The sequence below is a fragment of the Trichosurus vulpecula genome, chromosome 2, assembly GCF_011100635.1.
Source record: "Trichosurus vulpecula isolate mTriVul1 chromosome 2, mTriVul1.pri, whole genome shotgun sequence".
NCBI classification, from domain to species: Eukaryota; Metazoa; Chordata; class Mammalia; order Diprotodontia; family Phalangeridae; genus Trichosurus; species Trichosurus vulpecula.
The window spans coordinates 334,740,122-334,762,320 of NC_050574.1; the positions used below are offsets into that span (position 1 = coordinate 334,740,122).

Consider the following 22,199-nt stretch of genomic DNA (forward strand, 5'->3'; position numbering starts at 1 on the left):
AAGACTCAGCAACCAACTAAGCAAAAAATAAAGTTCTCTTTTGTAGTGTTTGCTGATTTTGATAGTCATGGCAAACTTAACAGTCACCTCCCTGAGCAGTTTGGCCTTCAGACATCCCAGGTTTGAATCTTGACTATGCTCCTTAATCCTTTACCGACCTTGAACTAGTCACTTAGCCTATATGGGACTCAGTTTCCTCCTTTGTAAATTAGGGTGTTGGACTTAACCTTTTTTTCTTTCATGGAACTCTTTGGCAAACTGTTAAAACCTACGGACCCCTCCTCAGAATAAGGTTTTTACATACATAAAATGAAACACAAAGGATTATGATGGAAACCAGTTGTATTGAAATACAATTACCAAAAAAAAAAATTCAAAAAACCCAAATTCTTAGACCCCGGGGACATTTATCCACGGAACCGCAGTCTTTGGACACGAGGTTAAGAACTCTCACAATAGATGACCTCGAAGTTGGCTTCCAATTTTTAAATTTAAGCAAGATCCTATGAAGGTTGAGGCTTTGAGATGAAAAGTAATCTGGGTCCCGGTAACTTTGATGCCATTCTAAGAGTAAAGCTATTTCCTAACTCATAAGGAATCCAGAGTATTCAGGCATGCACTGAAGACACCTGGATGTCTTTTTAAAAGAGATAAAAAATGAATGGGTACTTTTCCTCGCTTGAAGTTTTTTGGAAATGTTACAGCCCTACATCTGAGTCACTCCCACCCCCGCTGCCCCCAAAATATAATGGGAGCTGGTATAAGCTGCCGAGCCCCCTTCTTGTCACCGCGGGTTAGAGCGCTAGGATCCCCAAGCAGAACTGGGGTCTAGGGATGATCCGAGCCCAATGGTTTTCTTTTCTCTCTTCTCCCCAACAGCCCCTGGTTCCCCTAGGCCAGGAATAAGCAGGGCGGGAAACGAAACTGAAAGTTTGCAGGCTTCTTCTGAAAAGAAGTAGGGGTAGGGAACTGTCTGCTCCATTTCCCCTCCCCCTCTCTCCGCTGCCTAGTTAGCCCCTGCAGAGCCCAGCGAGCAAACGTCGCAGCCCCGGCTCCTCGGCTCAGGAGTCAAGACCCTGCTCTAATGGCTGCAGGAGGCTCTGCCCGCGGTCCGCCATACCGGGTCCTGGTCCGTGCGTCCGAGAGCTGCTCTGGACTGGAGAAGAAGCTGCAGAAGTATTTCCAGAGCCGGAGGAAGTCTGGGGGAGGAGAGTGCACGGTCAAAGCCGGCCCAACCGAAGGCACTTTCTGGGTAGAGTTTTTGGAAAGAGAAGGTGAGTAGGAAGGGGCTGGGGGAGCCGCTGGACAGAGACCGGCGTGGGAGGAAAGGCTGCGGTGGGGAGACGGGGTGAACTGGGAGAGGGCACCAAAGTGGAGGTCAACCTGAGAAGGGGCACTGGGAAAAAGGGCTTGGGTTAAGAATAATAGTAGCTTGCACTTATAGAAAGGCTACTATGTGCTGGGCACATATGTGCTAAACTTACAAATATTACCTCATTTAATAATCTTCACAAGAGCCTTGTGAGGTAGGTGCTATTATTATCCCCATTTTACAGCTAAGGAAATTGAGGCAGACAGAGATTGAGTGACATACTCAGAATCACACCAGTATTGTCTGAGGCCAAATTTGAACTTAAGTCTTCCTGATTTCAGGCTAAAATTCTATCCACTATGTCACCTAAGAAAGGCTATCTCTCTTTGCAGATCATATGATGGTATACTTAGAGAATCCTAGAGAATCAGCTAAAAAACTATTAGAAATAATTAACAACTTTAGCAAAACTGCAGGATATAAAATAAACCCACATAAATCATTGGCATTTCTATATAATGCTAACAAAGCCCAACAGCAAGAGATAGAAAGAGAAATTCCATTTAAAGTTACTGTAGACAATATAAAGTATTCAGGAGTCTACCTGCCAAGACAAATCCAGGATCTATATGAACACATACAAAACATTTTTCACACAAATAAAGTCAGATCTAAATAATTGGAAAAGTATCAATTGCTCATGCATAGGCCGAGCCAACATAATAAAAACAACATTTCAACCCAAATTGATTTACTTATTCGGTACCATACCAATCAAACTACCAAAAAATATTTTATAGAGCTAGAAAAAATAATAACAAAATTGATTTGAAAGAACAAAAGGTCCAGAGTATCAAGGGAATTAATAAAAAGAAATGCAAGGGAAGGTGGCCTAGCCATACCAGATCTAAAACTTATTATAAAGCAGCAATCATCAAAACTACTTGGTACTGGCTAAGAAATGGAGTGGTGGATCAGTGGAATAGGTTAGGTATGCAAGACACAGTAGTCAATGACTATAGTAATCTACTGTTTGATAAGCCCAAAGACTCCAGGTTCTGGGATAAGAACTCACTATTTGACAAAAACTGCTGGGAAAACTGGAAAATAGTATGGCAGAATCTAGGCATAAACAACATCTTATGCCATATATCAAGACAAGATCAAAATGGGTATGAGATTTAGACATAAAAGGTGTAACTATGAGCAAATTAGGAGAGCAAGGAGTAGTTTGCCTGTCAGATCTATGGAGAATAGAAGAATTTATGACCAAGCAAGAGATAGAGAGTATTATGAAATGCAAAAGGTATAATTTTGATTACATTAAATTCAAAAATTTTTGCACAAACAAAGGCAATGCAACCAAGATTAGAAGAGAAGCAGAAAGCTGGGAACAATTTTTAGAGCCAGTTCCTCTGAAAAGGTCTCATTATTAAAATATGTAGAAAACTGAGTCAAATTTATCAGAATACAAGTTGTTCCCAATTGATAAATAGTCAAATGATATGAATAGGCAGTTTTCAGAGGAAAAAATTAAAACTATCTACAGTCATGTGAAAAAATGCTCTAAATCACTATTGACTAGAGAAATGCAAATCAAAACAACTCTGAGGTCACACATCATACCTATCAGATTGGCTAACATGACAAAACAGGAAAATGATAAATGTTGGAGAAGATTTGGGAAAATTGGAACACTAATGCATTGTTGGTGGAGTTGCGAACTGATCCGACCATTCAGTAGAAGAATTTGGAACTATGCCTAAAGGACTATAAAACTGTTCATACCCTTTGATCCAGCAATACCACTACTACATTTGCATCCTGAAGAGAGCATTAAAAAGGGAAAAGGACCCACATGTACATAAATATTTATAGCAGCTGTTTTTCTAGTGGCAAAGAATTAGAAATTGAGGGATGCCCATCAATTGGAGAATGGCTGAACAAGTTGTGGGATATGAATGTAATGGAATACTATTGTGCCATAAGAAATGATGAGCAGGCAGACTTCAGAAAACCTGGAAAGACTTACATGAATTGATGCTGAGTGAAGTGAGTAGAATCAGGAGAACATCATGCACAGCACATTATGTGCACAGAAACATTATGCAATGACCAACTTTGATAGACTTAGCTCTTCTCAGCAGTGCAATGATCTAAGGCAATTCCAAAAGACTCATGATGGAAAATGCTGTCTATATCCAGAGAAAGAACTACCAAGTCTGAATGCAGATAGAAGCATACTATTTTCCCTCTCTTTTTTTTCCTTTCTCATGGTTTTTGCCTTTTGTTGTGACTCCTCTTTCACAACATGACTCATGTGCAAATATGTTCAATATGATCGTACACATATAATCTATACCAGATTGAATGCCATCTTGGGGAGAGGGAAGGGAGGCGGAAAATTTCAGAACTCAAAATATTATAAAAGTAAATGCTGAAAACTAAAAAAAAAAGAAAAAAAAGGAAAAGGAAAAAAAGAAAGGCAGGTACTGACTGGTTCCTCTTCATTCTTAACTCCTTCCTGCTTCATTCCCTTCCCCTTTGCCAGAGTCCACACTGTGCTAGTGGAGCAGAAGTGGGCAACTTTTTCTCATTAGAAGGGCAGCAAAGGCTTTAGAGCTGGAAAGGACATTCAGCCCAGCCTCCTCATTTTAAAGATGAGGAAACTGAGACCCCAAGAACAAGTGAACTAGAGAGCAGAGTGGATAGAGCTTTGAACCTGCAAATCAGGAAGGCCTGATCAAAAGAAAACTCTGGACAATGATTTCAAGAGATGACAAATGAAAACTACCCAAATCTATTAGAATGAGGGGGAAAAGTGAAGATAGAAAGAACTCACCTCTAACTTCTTCAAAGGAGCACCAGAATGAAAGGTCAGAAATGTTAGAACCCAAATCCAGAACTCCCACACTAAGTATCCATAAAGCATCCCATCAAGTACCAAGGAACCACCGTGAGGATCACACAAGAACTGGAAGATTCTAAAATAAATGAGAACTCTTAGACTGCAATATTTCAAAAAGCAAAAGAGATAGACTCACAACCAAAAATTATTTACCCTCAAAAATTGAGTATAATTCTACACAGGAAGAAAATGGATCTTTAATGAAAAAGAAAACTTTTAAGCATTTCTGATGAAAGGACCAAAGCCAAGTAGGATGTTTAAAATACAAACACAAGAATTGAAAGAAACTTAGAAAGGTAAATTGATTTGAGCAATTGGAATGAGATATATGATGATGTCGTGCTGATATTCTGATAGGGGGAGAAGAAAGTGTCTTTTCAGAACCTTAATGCCTTCGAAGAGTATTGAGGGAGGTAAGAAAGAAAAATAGAGGATCTAAAGGTAGTTGGTTCCATTCTGGATGGTCTAATAGAGGAAAGAGAAGGAATATATTAATGTAGAAAGTAAGAAGGGAGTGGAACTTATTTTTTTCCCAAAATTGAGGTGAGAAGAATATAGGAATATATAAAGAGAGGTAAGAGGCATGAACATCAGATCAATTTCACTCTTCTCTGAAACAAATAAATGTATATACATATGTATATACATTGCATATGTATACACAAAGAATTAGGTGCTGTTCTATGTCTAATTCAACAAACTTTCTGATCATGAATGTGAAGGGAATAAAAGATGGAAAAAGAACTAGAATCTAAGGCAATTGAGCAATGACTAAACAAATTTCGCCATATGAATAAAAGGGAATATTAATTGTATTCTAAGAAATGATGAAAGGGATGATTTCAGAGAATCTGAGAATGAACTGATGAAGAAGGAGCTAAGTAGAATCAGAACATATTACATAAGGACAACAACATTATAAAGAAAAACTACTTTGAAAGACCTAATAACTCAGAGAGATGATATTCTCAAGGTGCAGGAAGATATATACATTTTCAGATATTGCAAGGCAGTTAATTAATTTTGCTTGATAATGCTTTTTCTATGATTTTTTTTATCATTTCTGTTGGTTTTTTAGTGGGGTGGAGTTAAGAATCATGGTTAAAAAAACTGCCTTGTACCAATTTTTAATTACACAGAAATGAATGGAAGGAAGTTCAGAAGGTAGCAGAGATAATGAGCAGTACAATTTTGGAAGTAATGAGTGGAATTCAATATATACTTAAAAATAAAAGATATGAAATATAGACTCACAGTTTCATGTATTCTCTTTTTTATTTTTGTTCTATGTAGGTAAATGAGTTGGTTTTGTTTCAATTTCAATATAGATTTCCTTAAAAAGTTTTTTTAAAATCCATTGGATGAAGTGAAATGATGCTAGACTTATGTTCTCTGGTCCCTCTCTAAAAGCATATAAAAAAGAGTTGGCCACCATGAACGGGTGATAGTGAGTGTTGAATGGGATAGTTAGGTGGTGCAGTAGATAGAGCACTAGGCTTGGGTTCAGGAAGACTCATCTGCAGGAGTTCAAATCTGGCCTCAGACAAGCATTAGCTGTGTGACTCTGGGCAAGTCACTTGACTCTGTTTGCCTCAATTCCTCATCTATAAAATGCGCTGGAGAAGGAAATGACAAATCATTCCATTTTCTTTGCTACAGAATCCCCAAATGGGGGTCTCAGAGATTCAGATAGGACTGAACAACAACAGCGAGTGTTGAACCAGGAGAAAGCTAACACCTGAGGAAGCAATGCCTGGGGGAAAGGAGAGGTTTGGGTTTTGGCGTAGGCCTTCTTCCATTCAGTCTCCTTTCCCCTTGGCCAGTGGAAGACCTTTGAAGGGACACAGGGATCTTGGTCTTCCCATCTTCCCATTGGTGTTCTGGAGGCATCTATCCCTGAGTTAGTCTGCACTGGGAACCAAAGGCAAATTGAACATAGATTTTTGGCTTTACAAGAGACCACAACAAAGAGACCACATCATGCCCAAGGGGGGCTTCTTGAGAACCATCTAGTAAATTCACATATTGAATTTTTAAGGAAACTTATTCTGAAGCTTCATCATTTACCTTTCATTTTTCTGTTTCTCTAAGCCAAGGAAAGAGTGATAGCAAAGGGAGATCACACTGTGGAAGTCAGTGCTACATCACATGTAAAAGTCTTCCTAGGAACAAATGAAACCTCAGGAGAGAAGAACTCTTTGGAGATAAGCTGGCCTTCCTCCCAGACTCAGTCACTCCCAAAGGAATTTCTAGATGAGCAGCATCCAGAAGAAGGAGATGCTTCTGGCTCCTCTGATTCCATTATTCAAAAGGTGAGTGGGAAGGGAAGAGGGTAATCAGAGTCTCTTCCCATTTACACACCTAGAAAGGTTGTTCCTCCTTTGCAGTGACATTCATGTTTTAAGAAGTTTGTAATAACTTATGGAGTTTACAGAAATGTAAATAGTGACTGTTTCTTTTTTGGCCAGCAACCCTGAGGATCTTCCCCTCCCAGTTTAATTTTTTTATTTTTATTAAAGGGGCCATATCCTTTGATTAACCTCTTTTTTTTTTTTGAGAAAAAAGCTTGATTTTTATTTATTTATTTTTTGATTTTCACAAAAGTTTGAATTACAAATTTTTTCCCTGTTTCTACCATCCCCCCACTCCAAGATGGCGTATATTCTGGTTGCCCCATTTCCCACTCAGCCCTCCCATCTGTCACCCCACTCCCCTCCCATCCCCCTTTCCCTTCTTCTCTTGTAGGGCAAGATAAATTTCTATGCCCCATTGCCTCTGTATCTTATTTCCTAGTTGCATGAAAAAACTTTTTTTGTTGTTGTTATTGTTTTTGAACATCTGTTTTTAAAACTTTGAGTTCCAAATTCTCTCCCCTCTTCCCTCCCTGCCCACCCTCCCTAAGAAGGCAAGCAATTCAACATAGGCCACATGCGTATCATTATGTAAAACCCTTCCATGATACTCATGTTGTGAAAGACTAACTATGTTTTGCTCCTTCCTAACCTATTCCCCTTTATTGAATTTTCTCCCTTGGCCCTGTCCCTTTTCGAAAATGTTTGTTTTTCATTACCTCCTCTGCCCATCTGCTCTCCCTTCTATCATCCCCCATTTTTTATCTTCTTCCTCCTTCTTTCCTGTGGGGTAAGATAAACAATTAAGTGTGTATGGTATTCCCTCCTCAGGTCCAATCCAATGAGAGCAAGATTTCCTCATTCCCCCTCACCTGCCCCCTCTAACCTTCTGACAGAACCACTTTTTCTTGCCACTTTTATGCGAGATAATTTACCCTATTCTATCTCTCCCTTTTTTCCTCTCTCAATATATTCCTCTCTTATCCCTTAAATTGATTTTATTTTTTTAGATATCATACCTTCATATTCAACTCACCCTGTGCCCTTTGTGTGTATATATATATATACCTACATATATACATACATAGATACACACATATGTATATATGTAAACACACGAATATATATATATATATATGCATATTGCTTTCAGCTACTATGATATTGAGGTCTCATGAATCATACACATCATCTTTCCATGTAGGAATGTAAACAAAACAGTTCAACTTTAGTAAGTCCCTTATGATTTCTCTTTCTTGTTTACCTTTTCATGCTTCTCTTGATTCTTGTGTTTGAAAGTCAAATTTTCTATTCAGCTCTGATCTTTTCACTGAGAAAGCTTGAAAGTCCTCTATTTTATTGAAAATCCTTATTTTGCCTTGGAGCATGATACTCAGTTTTGCTGGGTAGGTGATTCTTGGTTTTAATCCTAGCTCCATTGACCTCCAGAATATCATATTCCAAGCCCTTTGGTCCCTTAATGTGGAAGCTGCCAGATCCTGTACTATCCGATTGTTTTTCCACAATATTCAAATTGTTTCTTTCTGGCTGCTTACAGTATTTTCTCCTTGACCTGGGAGCTCTGGAATTTGGCAACAATGTTCCTAGGAGTTTTCTTTTTGGGATCTTTTTGAGGAGGCAATCTGTGGATTCTTTCAATTTCTATTTTACTCTCTGGCTCTAGAATATCAGGGCAATTCTCCTTGATACTTTCTTGAAAGATGATATCTAGGCTCTTTTTTTGATCATGGCTTTCAGGTAGTCCAATAGTTTTTAAATTATCTCTCCTGGATCTATTTCCTAGGTCAGTGGTTTTTCCAATGAGATATTTCACATTGTCTTCCATTTTTTCATTTCTTTGGTTCTGTTTTATAATGTCTTGATTTCTCATCAAGTCACTAGCTTCCACTTGCTCCAATCTCATTTTTAAGGTAGTATTTTCTTCAGTGGTCTTTTGGACCTCCTTTTCCATTTGGGTAATTCTGCCTTTCAAGGCATTCTTCTCCTCATTGGCTTTTTGGAGCTCTTTTGCCATTTGAGTTAGTCTATTTTTTAAAGTTTTGTTTTCTTCAATATTTTTTTCAGTATTTTTTTGGTTCTCCTTTAGCAAGTCATTGACTTGTTTTTCATGGTTTTCTTGCATCATTCTCATTTCTCTTCCCAATTTTTCCTCTACTTCTCTAACTTGCTTTTCCAACTCCTTTTTGAGCTCTTCCATGGCCTGAGACCAGTTCATGTTTTTCTTGAAGGCTTTTGGTGTAGGTTCTTGGACTTTCCTTGATTAACTTCTTAAAGAGGCCTATTCACCGAATGGGCATTACCTCACTCAAAATGAGCCCCTGAAAAAACCTTAGCTTAAAAAGGCCAAGGTTCCCCACTGCATCCTGGGCCATCTCCATACCTCCTGATCTATATCTGGCCACTGGATCCAGATGGCTCTAGAGGAGAAAGTAAAGCTGGTGACTTTGCACAGCCCTCCTTCAGTCAAATCAAAATCAACTGAAAATCATGTCATCATCTCCCTGATGTCCTGGTCCACTTTGAGAGTGAAGGACAAACAACAACCTCTCCTCTTCCCAAACTTCCTCCTCCCAATCTAGTAACCCTGCATATTTTATGTTGCAGGTTCTCAGAAGTGGGAGATAATAACAATGTGAATTTTTGGATGCATCTGTCAGTCTTGCTAAACTATTTTCCCCCCTTTGTTATAAAGGATTAAGGTCTAAAGAGACAGAAGGAAGGGAGATATTGGGAAATCGAGGTGATATAAAAAAAGTTATCAATAAATTTATTTTTAGTTAAAAAAAAGGTTGTAGTTACCAAAACAGCATGGTCACAAGACTCAGGTTCAAATCCTGCCCCTAGCATTTACCACCTCTAGGATCTTAAACTTTCTCTCCCTTAGTTTTCCCATGTATAAAATGAGAGAGCTGGGCTAGATAACCTTCAAGGTCCTTTCCAGTTCTAAATTTCTGATCTTATGATCTTGTATAATACCTCTAGGTATTGTAGCAAGGTTCTTTTGCCATGATAAACCTGGACAAAACTTCCAACAATCTCTGCAAACCCTTCCTTACCATCTGTACACCCCATACATGTCATAAGGAATCTCAGTAGTGCCAAATGAACCTGGAAGTTAAGAAGTTCGGTGAGAAGTTGTCATTGTTCCATCACGATACCATAGGAAATCTGGCACCCATAAGGCACACTGTATCCCAAACCTTACAATTTTTCTAGGTGTAGTGGATGGCATATAGAACTCGGTGTCAGTTCAATAGTCAAGTTGACTTCAAGAGTCAAAGCCAGACTCGGGCACTCACTGGCTGTGAGATCACATAATAACCAGCATTTACATAGCAGTCTGAGGTTTGCAAAGCACTTTATTTACTATCTCATTTTATCTTCAGGTCAGTGTTATTATTAATTCCGTTTTATAGGTGAGAAAGCTGAAGCTGAGGGAGGTTCTGTGATTTTCATGCAGTTAATTATCTGAGGCTGGGTTGGAACTCAGGTCTTCCTGGCTCCAATTCCTGTATTCTAGCCACTGTGCTTCAGTTTCCCCAACCTTAAAATGGGGATAATAATAACACCCACATCTCTGACTTGCTGTTAGTGTCAAATGAGATAACATTTGTAAAGTGCCTTGCAAACATTAAAGTGCTAAATAAATGCTGTTATCATTGTCATCATCACCATCATTACTATTTCATTGATGATGAAGGAACCAAGGTTTAGAGAGTTGAAGTGACTGGTCTAAGGCACATAGCTGGTTGGCAGCAGAACCTCGCCTAGTGCTTAGTTCGTCTCTTGATTCTTGGACTAACGTTCTCTCCATTAGCAGCACCACTCTCTCCCCCCTTCCTGACACCATGCCTTATCTACTGTGCATTAGCATTAGTATGGCTGTGAAGAAATATAAGCAGAACCCAAAATGAAGCACAAAGTCATCAGTTCCTTTTCAGTGCCGACAGTGGGCGGAATCAATGGTAAGAGTTGGTAAGGATCTAATTCTATAATAACTAAGCATCGAAAAAAGACCAGAACCATTTATAGCCTTATGATTTTATTTGGTCTTTGTAAATTTCAGATATTTCTCCTTCTGGAGGCCTACCTGAACATCAAATTTTCTAAAGAACAAAGGAAGAAAATTATTAACCTCTGTCCCAACCTCAAAATAGAGGGAGGTCGTAATGGAACTGAGAAAATGACTGGTGACTACCAAGATATTGAAAAATTTTATCGATTCTTAAGTGAGAAGATCCTGGAAAATGACCAGAAAGATTTTCCCCACTCCAACTCAGCAAGAGAAATTGAGAAAATTATGCCAAATGACTGGAATAGTCCTATTCTTCACTCAAACCCAAAACACACAACAGAAGAGCTGGACTTCATCTCTGTTCCTTCACATTTGTATGAATATTTTAAATATTTCTTTGCTGAAACTCTAGACAGAATAGAAAAAGAGCACACAGTACATATCAAAATTACTTTGGCATATCCTGTGGACAATGTTTGTTTAGATTTCGAGACAAGTAAGTCTAAGGACAGAAAAGCAGCTCAAGAAGCTTTTACCAGAGCATTTCAGAGGGAAATACGGAATGTGACCTCTCAGGAAGTTCATTTCGCAGATAATCAGCTAGCACTTGAAGTCCAAAAATCACTGGCTGACAGGTTTAAAAACCTCCATATGAGAGCTGAAGAAAAAGTATTGATTCTCCTGGGAAACCCACAGGATATTTTAGAAGCTAAACATTTCATTGAAGCAAACTTCTCCCACAAACAACCTGTGAAAATAATGGTTTCCAAAAACACAATTAATAATGGAATTGAGGTTGATACTTCTCACTTGCATCTTCTGCACCAAGAAATCATAGAAATAGAGAAAAAATATGACACTGCAACAGAAATGGTGAACAAACCCCAAACTGGGAAAACTATCCTTCTGTTTACACCAAAAGATAAAGACTCAGAAAGAGAGGAGAAGAAGGAAGAGAAAGAGGAGTGTGTCATCTGTATGGAAAATATTCGAGACAAAGTAGTCCTCTCAAAGTGCAAGCATGTGTTCTGTGGTCCTTGTATCAGAGAGGCCATGCAACATAAGCCAGTGTGCCCTTTATGCCAGACTTACTATTGTTTTGGGAAAGGGAGTCAGCCAGATGGAAAAATGACTTGCTGTTACTGGACTGATTCACTTCCTGGTTATAGTTCATGTGGCACTATTGAGATCCATTATGACATGAGTGGAGGCATACAGATGGTAAGGAAGAGTTTGTGCTGATTGTAAGAAGTTTTGTGCAGGTTTATCGTGACAAAAGAGTACCCAGCTATGTTTATAGAGCAAAAACTTGGCATGGCCTCTCCATTAGCAATTTTTGAGATATTTTCTATATTAAGGTGAAAAAATAGGTAGTATTTCTCTTGCCTTTTAAGATGTGCAAGGACTTTACAAATAATATCTCATTTGATCTTCACAACAATCATAGAAAGTAGGGGTTACTATAAACCCATTTTACAGACAAGAAAATGAGACAAATAAAGGTTAAGTGATTTGCCCAGAGTTACATAGCTAGTAAGGTTCTAAGGCCTTTGATTTGAGCCCAAGTCTTCCTTACTCCAGGTTCAGCATTCTAGCCACTGCATCACCTAGCTGCCAATTTAGATGGGCAGAAAGTTCACAAATGTATTTATGTATGGATGTACACACACACACACACACACACATATATATATATTATATGCACAACATATGTATGTATATACACATCCATACATACACATACACAATTTTCAACCAAAATCATGAATTAGCCATAGATATAGAAAAGTAGTATGACATTATGGACAGAGAGTCAGCCTTGAAACCAAGAGGACCTGGGTTCAAAACCCATTCTGATACATATTGACTGTGTGACCTTGGGCAAGTCACATCACTTTTCAGTGCTCTAGGCAACTCTTTGAGATTATAATTTGCAGACAGTCTGACTCCCTGGGTTAGAAGAGGGCATTTCCTCATGGGATAGTTCTCTATACCACTGAAATCCAAGACCAGTTCCTATCCCTAGATAAAGATATTGCTAAATTGGCCCAGTCATTTTTATGGGTACTCTAGGGAAGAAGTAAGATATGGCAAGCAGAAATCAGTACCCAGAAGCAGAAGCCTGGGGCTTGAAACTTCACACCTTCAGTCTCTAAGAGATCTTCAGTCCATCTTTTCCCTCATGTTTTTTGAAGCTTTGCATTGGATTTCAGTATTTTGATAACTGGGAATTTTTGTATCTTTTTTATTTACCTTTCGTATTGTGCTATAAATTACTAGACAACTTAACACAAAAGATTTCAGGGATGTACCCTGCTGATGGCATCGAGACTAGAAGCTGCTTCTCCCTAGTTTTCATCTCCCTTCTTTCCACATTCTTGAAAGTTGCTAAAGTTTCTACATGCCTCTCTCTCCCTGAAATAGTCGTTGAGAGTAAATACTCAATAAACTCCCATTACTTTTCAGTTCCCTCTGAAATAAAATGTAACATCCTCTGTTTGTATTTACAACCTGTCCCTTTTCTATCTTTTGAGTCATCTTTCATTTTACTTTCCTCCACAAACTCCTCAATTCAGCAACACTCACCTTTTTGCTATTCGTAGCCCATAACACTCCATCTTTCATCTCCCTGAATTTTCACTGGCTATCCCCAATATCTGGAAAGCTTTCCCTCCTAGTCTCAGCTCCTGGCTTCCCTGGCTTACTTTGAGTCTCAGATAAAATCCCACTTTCTTCAAGAAGCCTTCCCTGTCTCCCTCTATGCTAGTGACTTCCCTTTGAAATTACTTCCAATTTACCCTTGTATGTCTTGTATGTACACAGTTCTATGCATATGTTGTCTCCACCGGTAGAATTGAAGCTCCTTGAGGGCAAGAACTGTTTTTGCCTTTCTTTGTATCCCCAGGCACAGTGCATATCTCTAAGTAAATTCTTAATAAATCTTGTCCACTTGACTTGTTAAAACCACCTCCTGGGACCTTAAGAGGAGCTTCTGAAAAGAAAGATCAGCAATGGTCAATAGCCTAATAAATAAATACCTTTGGAATGACTTATATTTCTCTTCCATCTCACCTAAAACCTCTCACTTTGAAAGCAGCCAGTGGAGACATTTGCTGCTTCCCAACTGACACTATAGCCTGAGTAACCAAACTCTGCCCCAGGACCTTCTTATGGACAGAAATGACCTCTTTGGTTAACTGAATCAGCTTTAATTGGAGCTGGGTGAAATGGAGATAATGAGTTTGTGAAAATGGCAATGGGAGAAGATGGAGGGGGTTCCACTAATTGTACTAGAGAAAGAGGTCTGCTTTGCAGGAACTGGAACCTGACTCTCAGTCTGGGGTAGATCCTTGCAAAACTAAGTTGTATGTTCCACTACACCATGATGTCTCTTACTTTATCACTCTTCTCACCTTCACAAATCACTTTGGACCGAGGAGATATGTGTTTGTGCCATAGCAAGGACTTTCGTTTTTTTATCTTTTTATCGATTGTTTTCTTCTAATTTTTATTAGGTCAGGACACAAATACAGAATAGAGAAAAGGAACAAAACATATCATAAACTTAAATTTTGAAACTTAAATGCCAAGTAAGAAAGAAAAAAAAGCATGTTATGTGCACAGCAGAACATAAGAGAGGATTCAAAATATATAACAATAGATTTTCATTTCAAGAAAGCCTATAGAATAAGTAATACATGTTGTGTTGAGAATTGTCCATCTTTTCTTTGCTGCCTTGTGAGTTTTCTTTTGTTCTCTGCTATGCACTTTTTACTCCTTTTTTCCCTCCCCCCACCCCACCCCCAAAGGCTACAATAAAATTTAGATATATTTCTCTATAGCTATAAATATATACATACACATATACATACATATATAGACATATACTTTCCCAAACATACTATACTCCTGATCTTTGTTTTTATATTTGTGCATATCTTTTGTTTCCTGTCCCTCCTGATTCCTCTACTTCACTTCTACTGACTACCTTGCCCTCCTATTACCTGCCTACCCCCCTCCAAGGATCCCTCCTCTATCCTCCCATTCCATAAATCTAAACACCCTTCTATACCCCCCTTTTACCTATTCCCTCATTCTCCCCTCTAAAAATCCCTTCCTTGTCCTCTCCCCCCTCACTAAACATTTTATTTCTTCTAAATTTAGAAGACTTTTATATTTTTCTAAATATATATGTATTGTTCCCTCTTAAACCCATTCCCAATGAAAGTAGGTTACCAGAACTACCAGCCCTCTTACCCCATCTAATTCCTCTGTATCCTTTCTTCCTCTTGCACCTTATTTTTATAAAATAGTTACTCTTTTTAGCTGTTTCTAAATAGTTTTATTTTTTTAAGTCATATCATAAGCAGGTTTTCCCCCCTCTTTATTATGAGCTCACCAATTATTAATAAGAATCTTAGACATACATTTTACATTTTATGTTATATAAAAGGTGAACAGTCTGTCTTTATGAATCCCTTGTAGTCGGTCTTTGGTATGTACCTTATGTTTCTCTTGGTTCTTGTATGTTGAATCTTCTATTAAGTTCAGGTTTTTTTTTAACAAAGTCTCGAAAATCTGAGAGTTTATCAAATGTCCATTTTTTTTTCATTCAAGATAATACTTAAATTTGCAGGGTATGATATTTTCAGCTGGAGCCCCAGGTCTTTTGCTTCTCAATATGTTGTGTTCCAAGACCTATGGTCCTTTAATGTCTCTGCTGCTAGGTCTTGTGTAATTCTAATTGTGGCTCCATCATATTTAAATTGCTTTAATCTTGATGCTTTTAATATTTTATCCTTGAGCTGGGGGTTTCAGAATTTGACTATGATATTTCTATGAGTTTTCCTTATAGGATCTCTTTGAAGTGGTGTTTGATGGATTTTTTTCTATTTCTACTTCCTGCCTTGTTCTAATGCTTCAGGACAATTTTCTTTAATTATTTCTTGTATTGTGGTATCAAGATTCTTTTCCTGATCATAACTTTCAGTTAGTCCAGTTATTTTTATATTTTCTCTTCTTGATCTATTCTCCAAATCTGTTGTTTTTCTCGCAAGATGTTTCACTTTCTCTTCTATTTTTTCATTATTCATGTTTTGTTTAATTATTTCTTGATCTCTTACAATTTCACTGGCTTCACTTTGCCCAACTCTAATTTTCAAGATGTCGTTTTTCCTCCTTAAGATTCTGGATCTCTGTTTCTAATTGGCTGACTTTCCTTTCATAACTTTCTTGTTTTTCTTGGATTTTTTTTTTAGTTTTTTTTTTTCCTCTATCACTGTCATTTGATTTTTAAAGTCTTTTTAAAGATCTTCCATAAGTTCTTTTTGGGCAAGTGACCATTTGATGTTATTTTTGGGGGGTTTCTTTACTTCAATATTCTCCTCTAAAGATGAACCTTGATTATCTCTATTCCCATAATAGGTTTCTGTGGCTGGATTCTTTCTCCTTTGCCTGTGCATTTTTTGTGTTAATAACTTGATTTTTGTAATCACCTCTAATCCTGGGGTATGGGAAATGGTGCCTCTTGCCCCAGATCTTCAATTCTCCCTTCTAGCCTGGAACCAAAGCCAAACCTCCAACTTTCTATAACTGCCAACAGCCAGGGGCTTCCTGCCCCACTGCTTCTGCACTCACTGGGGGATGTGTTGGTTCCTTCTTGCCCCCACTGCTCTTCAAAGCACAGCTACATCTGGTGTTCCTCATCAGCATAGGTTCCCTCAATCTTCCTGGGCTCAAACGCCCAACTCCCCTCACTATCACAGGGTGAAAAGTTCCAGTGGCTGGGGCCAAGGCAGCCTTTTAAAACAACTAACCCCAGGACTTGTAGCTTGTTGTTCAAGCAGCTTGCGGGTTGCTGTTAAAAGGGAACCTAGCCTGGAGGTGCTTACTTCTTGCAAAGACCAAACATGGATTTTTCTTTGGATCTTCTCAAATTGTCTCAGGAAGATTCTGGCTGTGTCCTAGTCTTCTTTGTCTCCAACCACACTTTGTTCACCCTAAAGTGCTATTTTAACTCTTTTGTGGGGGAAAACCTAAAGAGCTTGGAATTTTCTGACCTACTCTGCCACCTTCCCAGAATTCTCTCTCAAGGGACTTTACAATGAAAAACTATCTTAAAGCAAAATAAGCAGTGGAGAGTCAGTCTCTGAGTAAGGAAGACCTGTTTCTGATACAAACTACCTGTGTGACCCTGGGCAAGTCACTACCTCTTAGTGACCCAGGCAACTTTTTCAAACAATAATCAGAGCAGAGACCCTGCAGATCTTCTCTTGTAGAATAAGTTCCCACCCCTCCCCTACACCACCACCATAGGGCTAATATATCAGTGAAGGCACAAACCTAAAAGAAAACAAACATGAGGTCTTTTTTTTTTTCATGAATGCTATTCTTTTGTACAGAAGTTAAAGATTGGCACTGTTTTTTCTTCTTGATGTTTACTTGACTTCTCCATGCAGGAATGTCATCCCAATCCAGGAAAATGCTATGAAGGAACAAGCCAGGTGGCATACTTGCCAAATAATAAAGAAGGACGGCGAGTTTTGAGTCTCCTCCAAAGAGCTTTTCACCAAAAGTTGATTTTCACAATAGGACAGCCTCAGACATCAGGAACAACTGATGTGATCACTTGGAATGATATTCACCACAAAACTCAGCCATTCGGTGGACCAGAAAAGTAAGGAATATTTCATCTTTTTAAAAATTTTTGATTTACTAATTCGCTGTCTTTTTACATGATATTCACTTACCCTACCTCCTCTCTCCCCAAGCTAACCTTCTCGAGCAAAAATTCCAAAAAATATTAAAGTTTAACAAGTCCAACCTACACACTGATCAGATCTGATAGCGTATCCAATATTTCCTGCTCAAATCACTCCCCAGTATCTCCAGAAAAATGAAATAAGTACATTTTCTCATCTCTTCTTCAGATTTTGCTTGGTCAATTAATTTTAATTAATCAACTCTAGAGCAAATTATACAGAAATTTACAAAGCAAATTCATTTTCACTTTAATGTGTTTTTTTGTTTCCATTGTTGCAGTCATTGTGTATATTCTTTACATATTCTGCTTATTTTAATCTGCAACATTTCATACATATACCCCCTATTTCTCTGAATTCCTCATATTTACTTTTTTCTTATAGAGCAATAATATTCCATCCCAGTTGGAGACATTTCCTTTTGAATTCCACTGTTTTCTAAAGCAAATGTCAAAATCATGAAATTTGCCATGATAATGGTCTGGGATAAAAACCTTTATTTATCACAATGGGATTGGAAGGTAGTGACTTCCTGAGACAAAAGTACAATCTCAGAGATAAGTACAATAAAATAATGATTTCATACATTATGCAATCAGAGAAAGTGTCACTTATTTCTCTGAAAGACTCTGTGCCCAGACCCAAAGAGTAGTATTAAATGGGTCCATGTTCCTGTGGAAGGAGGGATATTAGTGGCATGTCATGGAGATGTGTCCTTGGTTCTATGCTTTTTAATATTTTTACCCATGAATGGGATAAAGCAATAAAAGACATGGTTACCAAATTTTCAGATGACACAAAGCTGAGAGAGGGAATTAATATGTGGGATGACAATGGCAGCATGAAATGGTGGCGCTAACTTTTGAGTCATGGGATCTGGCTTCATATTCTACCTCTATCAATTACTATCTGGCTCTCCTTGGGAAAGTCACTTAAGCTCCCTAGGCCTTAGTTTCCTCTCTTGAATAATGAAAGGAATGGACTAGATGCTTTCCAAGGTCTCTTTCAGCTCTTCATCTATGACCCTACAGTAGGATCTCAAATCTTATGGAGGGCCTAGAAGATTGGACCAAATATTTGTAAAGATGAAATTTAGTAGGGACTAGTGTAATCTTAATCTGAGTTCCAAAAAATTAACTTCAGAATTATGTGATGAAATGTATGACTAGAAAGAGATATGCAATGACTTACATAGAAATGTATTTCACATGACTACACATGCATAACCCATGTTAAATTGTCGCCTTCTCAGTAGGAGAGGGGAGGATGGGGAAGGAGGGAATTCGGGACTCAAATTTATAAAAAAGAATGTTAAATTATATTTATATGTATTTGGGGAAAAACAAAATATTTTAAAAAAAGAAATGAAAAAAAATATGCAAGCCCAATATCAGTCAGCAGTGAAATATTGTAGCCAAGAAATCTAATAAGTCTTGGGCCACATAAGAGAGGCATAGTGTCCAAGGCAAAAGAGACAAGAGTAGCTGTATAGTGACCTCTTCAGATTGCTTCTGGTGTATTGTCTTCAATTGAGGGTATCCCATTTTTGGAAGGACATGGACAAACTATAGTTCATCCAAGCAGGGCAATGAGGTTGATTAAAAGCCTTCAGGTTGTTGCCGTATGTGGATCATTTCAAAGACAAAGGAATTCTTTTATTTTCTGGGGTGGGGGGAAGGGGGAAGGCTAGACAACTGGGGTTAAGTGACTTGCCCAAGGTCACACAGCTAGTAAGTGTCAAGTGTCTGAAGTCAGATTGGAACTCAGGTCCTCCTGACTGCAGGGCCAGTGCTCTATTCACTATACCACATACCTGTCCTGACAAAGGGATTCTTGACCTGAAGAAAACAGGGCTTGGGGAAGAAAGACAAGATATCAGCCTTCAAGTATATGAAGGGCTTTCACTTGAAAGAGGAAGTTTCTAATCCTCAAAATCTTTATCCCTTTTGCAGCTGTGGTTACCCTGATCCCAGCTATCTGGAACGAGTCAAGATGGAACTGAAGGCAAAAGGGATTGAATAAGAGTGCTGACTAGAAGGATACCTTGAGAACTGGGCTTGCAAATGCTGTAGCTGTGGAAAGGAATCCAAGCATTCATTAAAATATGTGTGTATAGGCACCATTTAGACAAAAAGAAAAGAATCTGAAAAGAAATTAGGACCTATATGAACACAATTACAAAACACTTTTCACATAAAGTCAGATCTAAATAATTGGAAAAACATCAATTGCTCATGGGTAGGTTGAGCTAATGTAATAAAAATGACAATTTTACCTAAATCAATTTACTTATTCAGTGCCACATCAATTGAACTACCAAAAAATTGTATTATAGAGCTAGAAAAAATAATAACAAAATTTACCTGGAAGAACAAAAGGTCCAGAATATCAAGGGAATTAATGAAAAGAAATGCAAGGGAAGGTGGCCTTGCCATACCAGATTTTAAACTGTATTACAAAGCAGCAATCATCAAAACTATTTGGTACTGACTAAGAAATAGAGTGGTGGATCAGTGGAAAAGGTTAGGTACACAAGACACAGTAGTCAATGACTACAGTAGCCTACTGTTTGATAAACCCAAAGACTCCAGGTTCTGGGATAAGAACTCACTATTTGACAAAAACTGCTGGGAAAACTGGAAAACAGTATGGCAAAAACTGAGCACAGACCAATATCCTACATCGTATACAAAATAAAGTCAAAGTGGCCTTATGATTTAGATATAAAGACAGATTCTATAAGCAGTTTGGGAGAGCAAGGAATAGTTAACCTGTCAGATTTATGGAGAAAGGAAGAATTTATGAACAAAAAAGAGATAGAGAGCATTATGAAATGCAAAATGAATAATTTTGATTACATTAAATTGAAAAGTTTTTGTACAAACAAAACCAATGCAACCAACATTAGGAGAAAAACAGAACACTGGGAAAGAATTTTTACAACTACTATCTCTGATAAAGGCTTCATTTCTAAAATACACAGGGAACTGAGTCAAATTTATACAAATACAAATCATTTCTCAATTAATAAATGTTCAAAGAATATGAATAGTCAGTTTTCAAAGGAAGAAATTAAAGATATGTGTAGGAATATGAAAAAAATGATCTAAATCACTATTGATTAGAGAAATGCAAATCAAAACAACTCTTAGGTACCACGTCTCACATGTCAGATTGACTAACATGACAAAACATGAAAGTTACAAATCCTGGAGAAGACGTGAGAAAATTGGAGCATTAATGCGTTGTTGGTGGATCTGTGAATAGATCCTGCCATTTTGGAGAGCTATTTGGAGCTATGCCCAAAGGGCTATAACAATGTGCATACCCTTTGACCCAGCAATACCATGTCCAGGGCTGTATCCCAAAGAGATCATACAAATGGGAAAAGGACCCATATATGCAAAAATATTTATAGCATCTTTTGTGGTGGCAAAGAAGTGGAAATCAAGGGCATGCCCATCAATTGTGGAATGGCTAAAAAATTGTGGTATATGAATGTAATGGAATACTGTTGTGCTATAAGAAATGAGGAGCAGATGGAATTCACAATAACCTGGAAAGACATATATGAACTGATGCTGAGCAAGGGGAGCAGAACCAGAAGAACACTGTATACAATTACAGTCATATTGTGTCTGTGATGACTAACTTTGATAGATTCAGCTCTTCTCAGCAATGCAAGGTTCTAAGACAACTCCAAAAGACTCGTGATGGAAAAAGCTATTCACATCCAGAGAAAGAATTATGGAGTCCGAATGCACATTGAAGCAAACTATTTGTTCTCTATTTTTATGTTGTTGTTTTGTTTTCTTTCTTCTTTCTCGTGGTTCATTCCATTGGCTATAATTTTTCTTTACAACTTGTCTATTGTGAAAATATGTTTAATATGAAGGTATATGTATAACCTATATCAGATTACATGCCATCTTGAGTGGGGAGGGGGGAGGAGAAGGAGGGAGGAAAATTTAGAACTCAAAAACTTGTGGAACTGAATGTTGAAAACTAAAAATAAATAAATTTAAAAGGAAAAAAGAAAAAAATTAGTTCGTTTAGGGGTGAGTGGGATGAGGTGTTATCTGCTAATCTGTTCAATTTCTTGGAGATTTTATTTTTTATTAAACAAACTGAGAACCTGGTAGGAATGTAAAAGTTGCTCTAGTGAGAACCCAAAGTGTATCTCTTGGTTTTCTCCTGCCTCTCTCCATTTTGCTATCACCAGGGATGCTGGAGTTAAGGAATCTTCCATTTGCACAAGGTGATGAATGCCCTTCAGGTGAATTAACATTATTTGTGGTAAGTTGTTGGTGGCCTCAAAACTCACCAGACCTTACTCCTTTCTAACTGGAATGGTAGCTGGGAACATTAAAAAGATTCGAAGACATCTTGAAGAAAATTATGGTCTCCAAATACTTATATGAGTCCACTTCAGAAAGAAACTATCCATCCTTCAGGGTCTGGCAAATTTAATGTAGATTGAAGAGTGGGGAAAGAGATTTCTCTCTTCAATAAAGTCCAGTGACTTCCAATCACATTCAGGAACAAATGTAAAGGCCTCTGTTTGGCCCTCACTTAATTCACCCACTATGTCTGATGGAGTGCTTGGGTGCTTGTGCTTGGACCCTAATTCTAACATCACATTTCTCCTTAGCCCCTGCCTAGGTGCCTGTGCCTGGACCCCAATTCCAAAACCCCATCCAGTTCTAAAATCACATCTCTCCCTAGCCTCAAAATACTATCTCAGGCAGTTTCTCTCCAGTTCAAGGGCAGCATACCCTAGCAAAACACTTATCTCTCTTCCTGATACTGTGGCCAACTGTACTTATATAAT

The 22,199-nt window shown here is 38.1% G+C and overlaps 1 protein-coding gene across 1 annotated transcript; it reads left to right on the forward strand.

The window, feature by feature from the left end:
- The first annotated feature begins 1,072 nt into the window (after positions 1 to 1,072).
- LOC118838479 (E3 ubiquitin-protein ligase DTX3L-like) lies at positions 1,073 to 19,490 on the forward strand. Its single transcript, XM_036745790.1, has 5 exons — positions 1,073 to 1,274; positions 6,312 to 6,532; positions 10,659 to 11,828; positions 17,066 to 17,283; positions 19,321 to 19,490. Exons 1-5 carry the CDS (start codon positions 1,085 to 1,087, stop codon positions 19,388 to 19,390), a joined length of 1,869 nt encoding a protein of 622 aa, XP_036601685.1. The 5' UTR covers positions 1,073 to 1,084; the 3' UTR covers positions 19,391 to 19,490.
- The last annotated feature ends 2,709 nt before the right edge of the window (positions 19,491 to 22,199 follow it).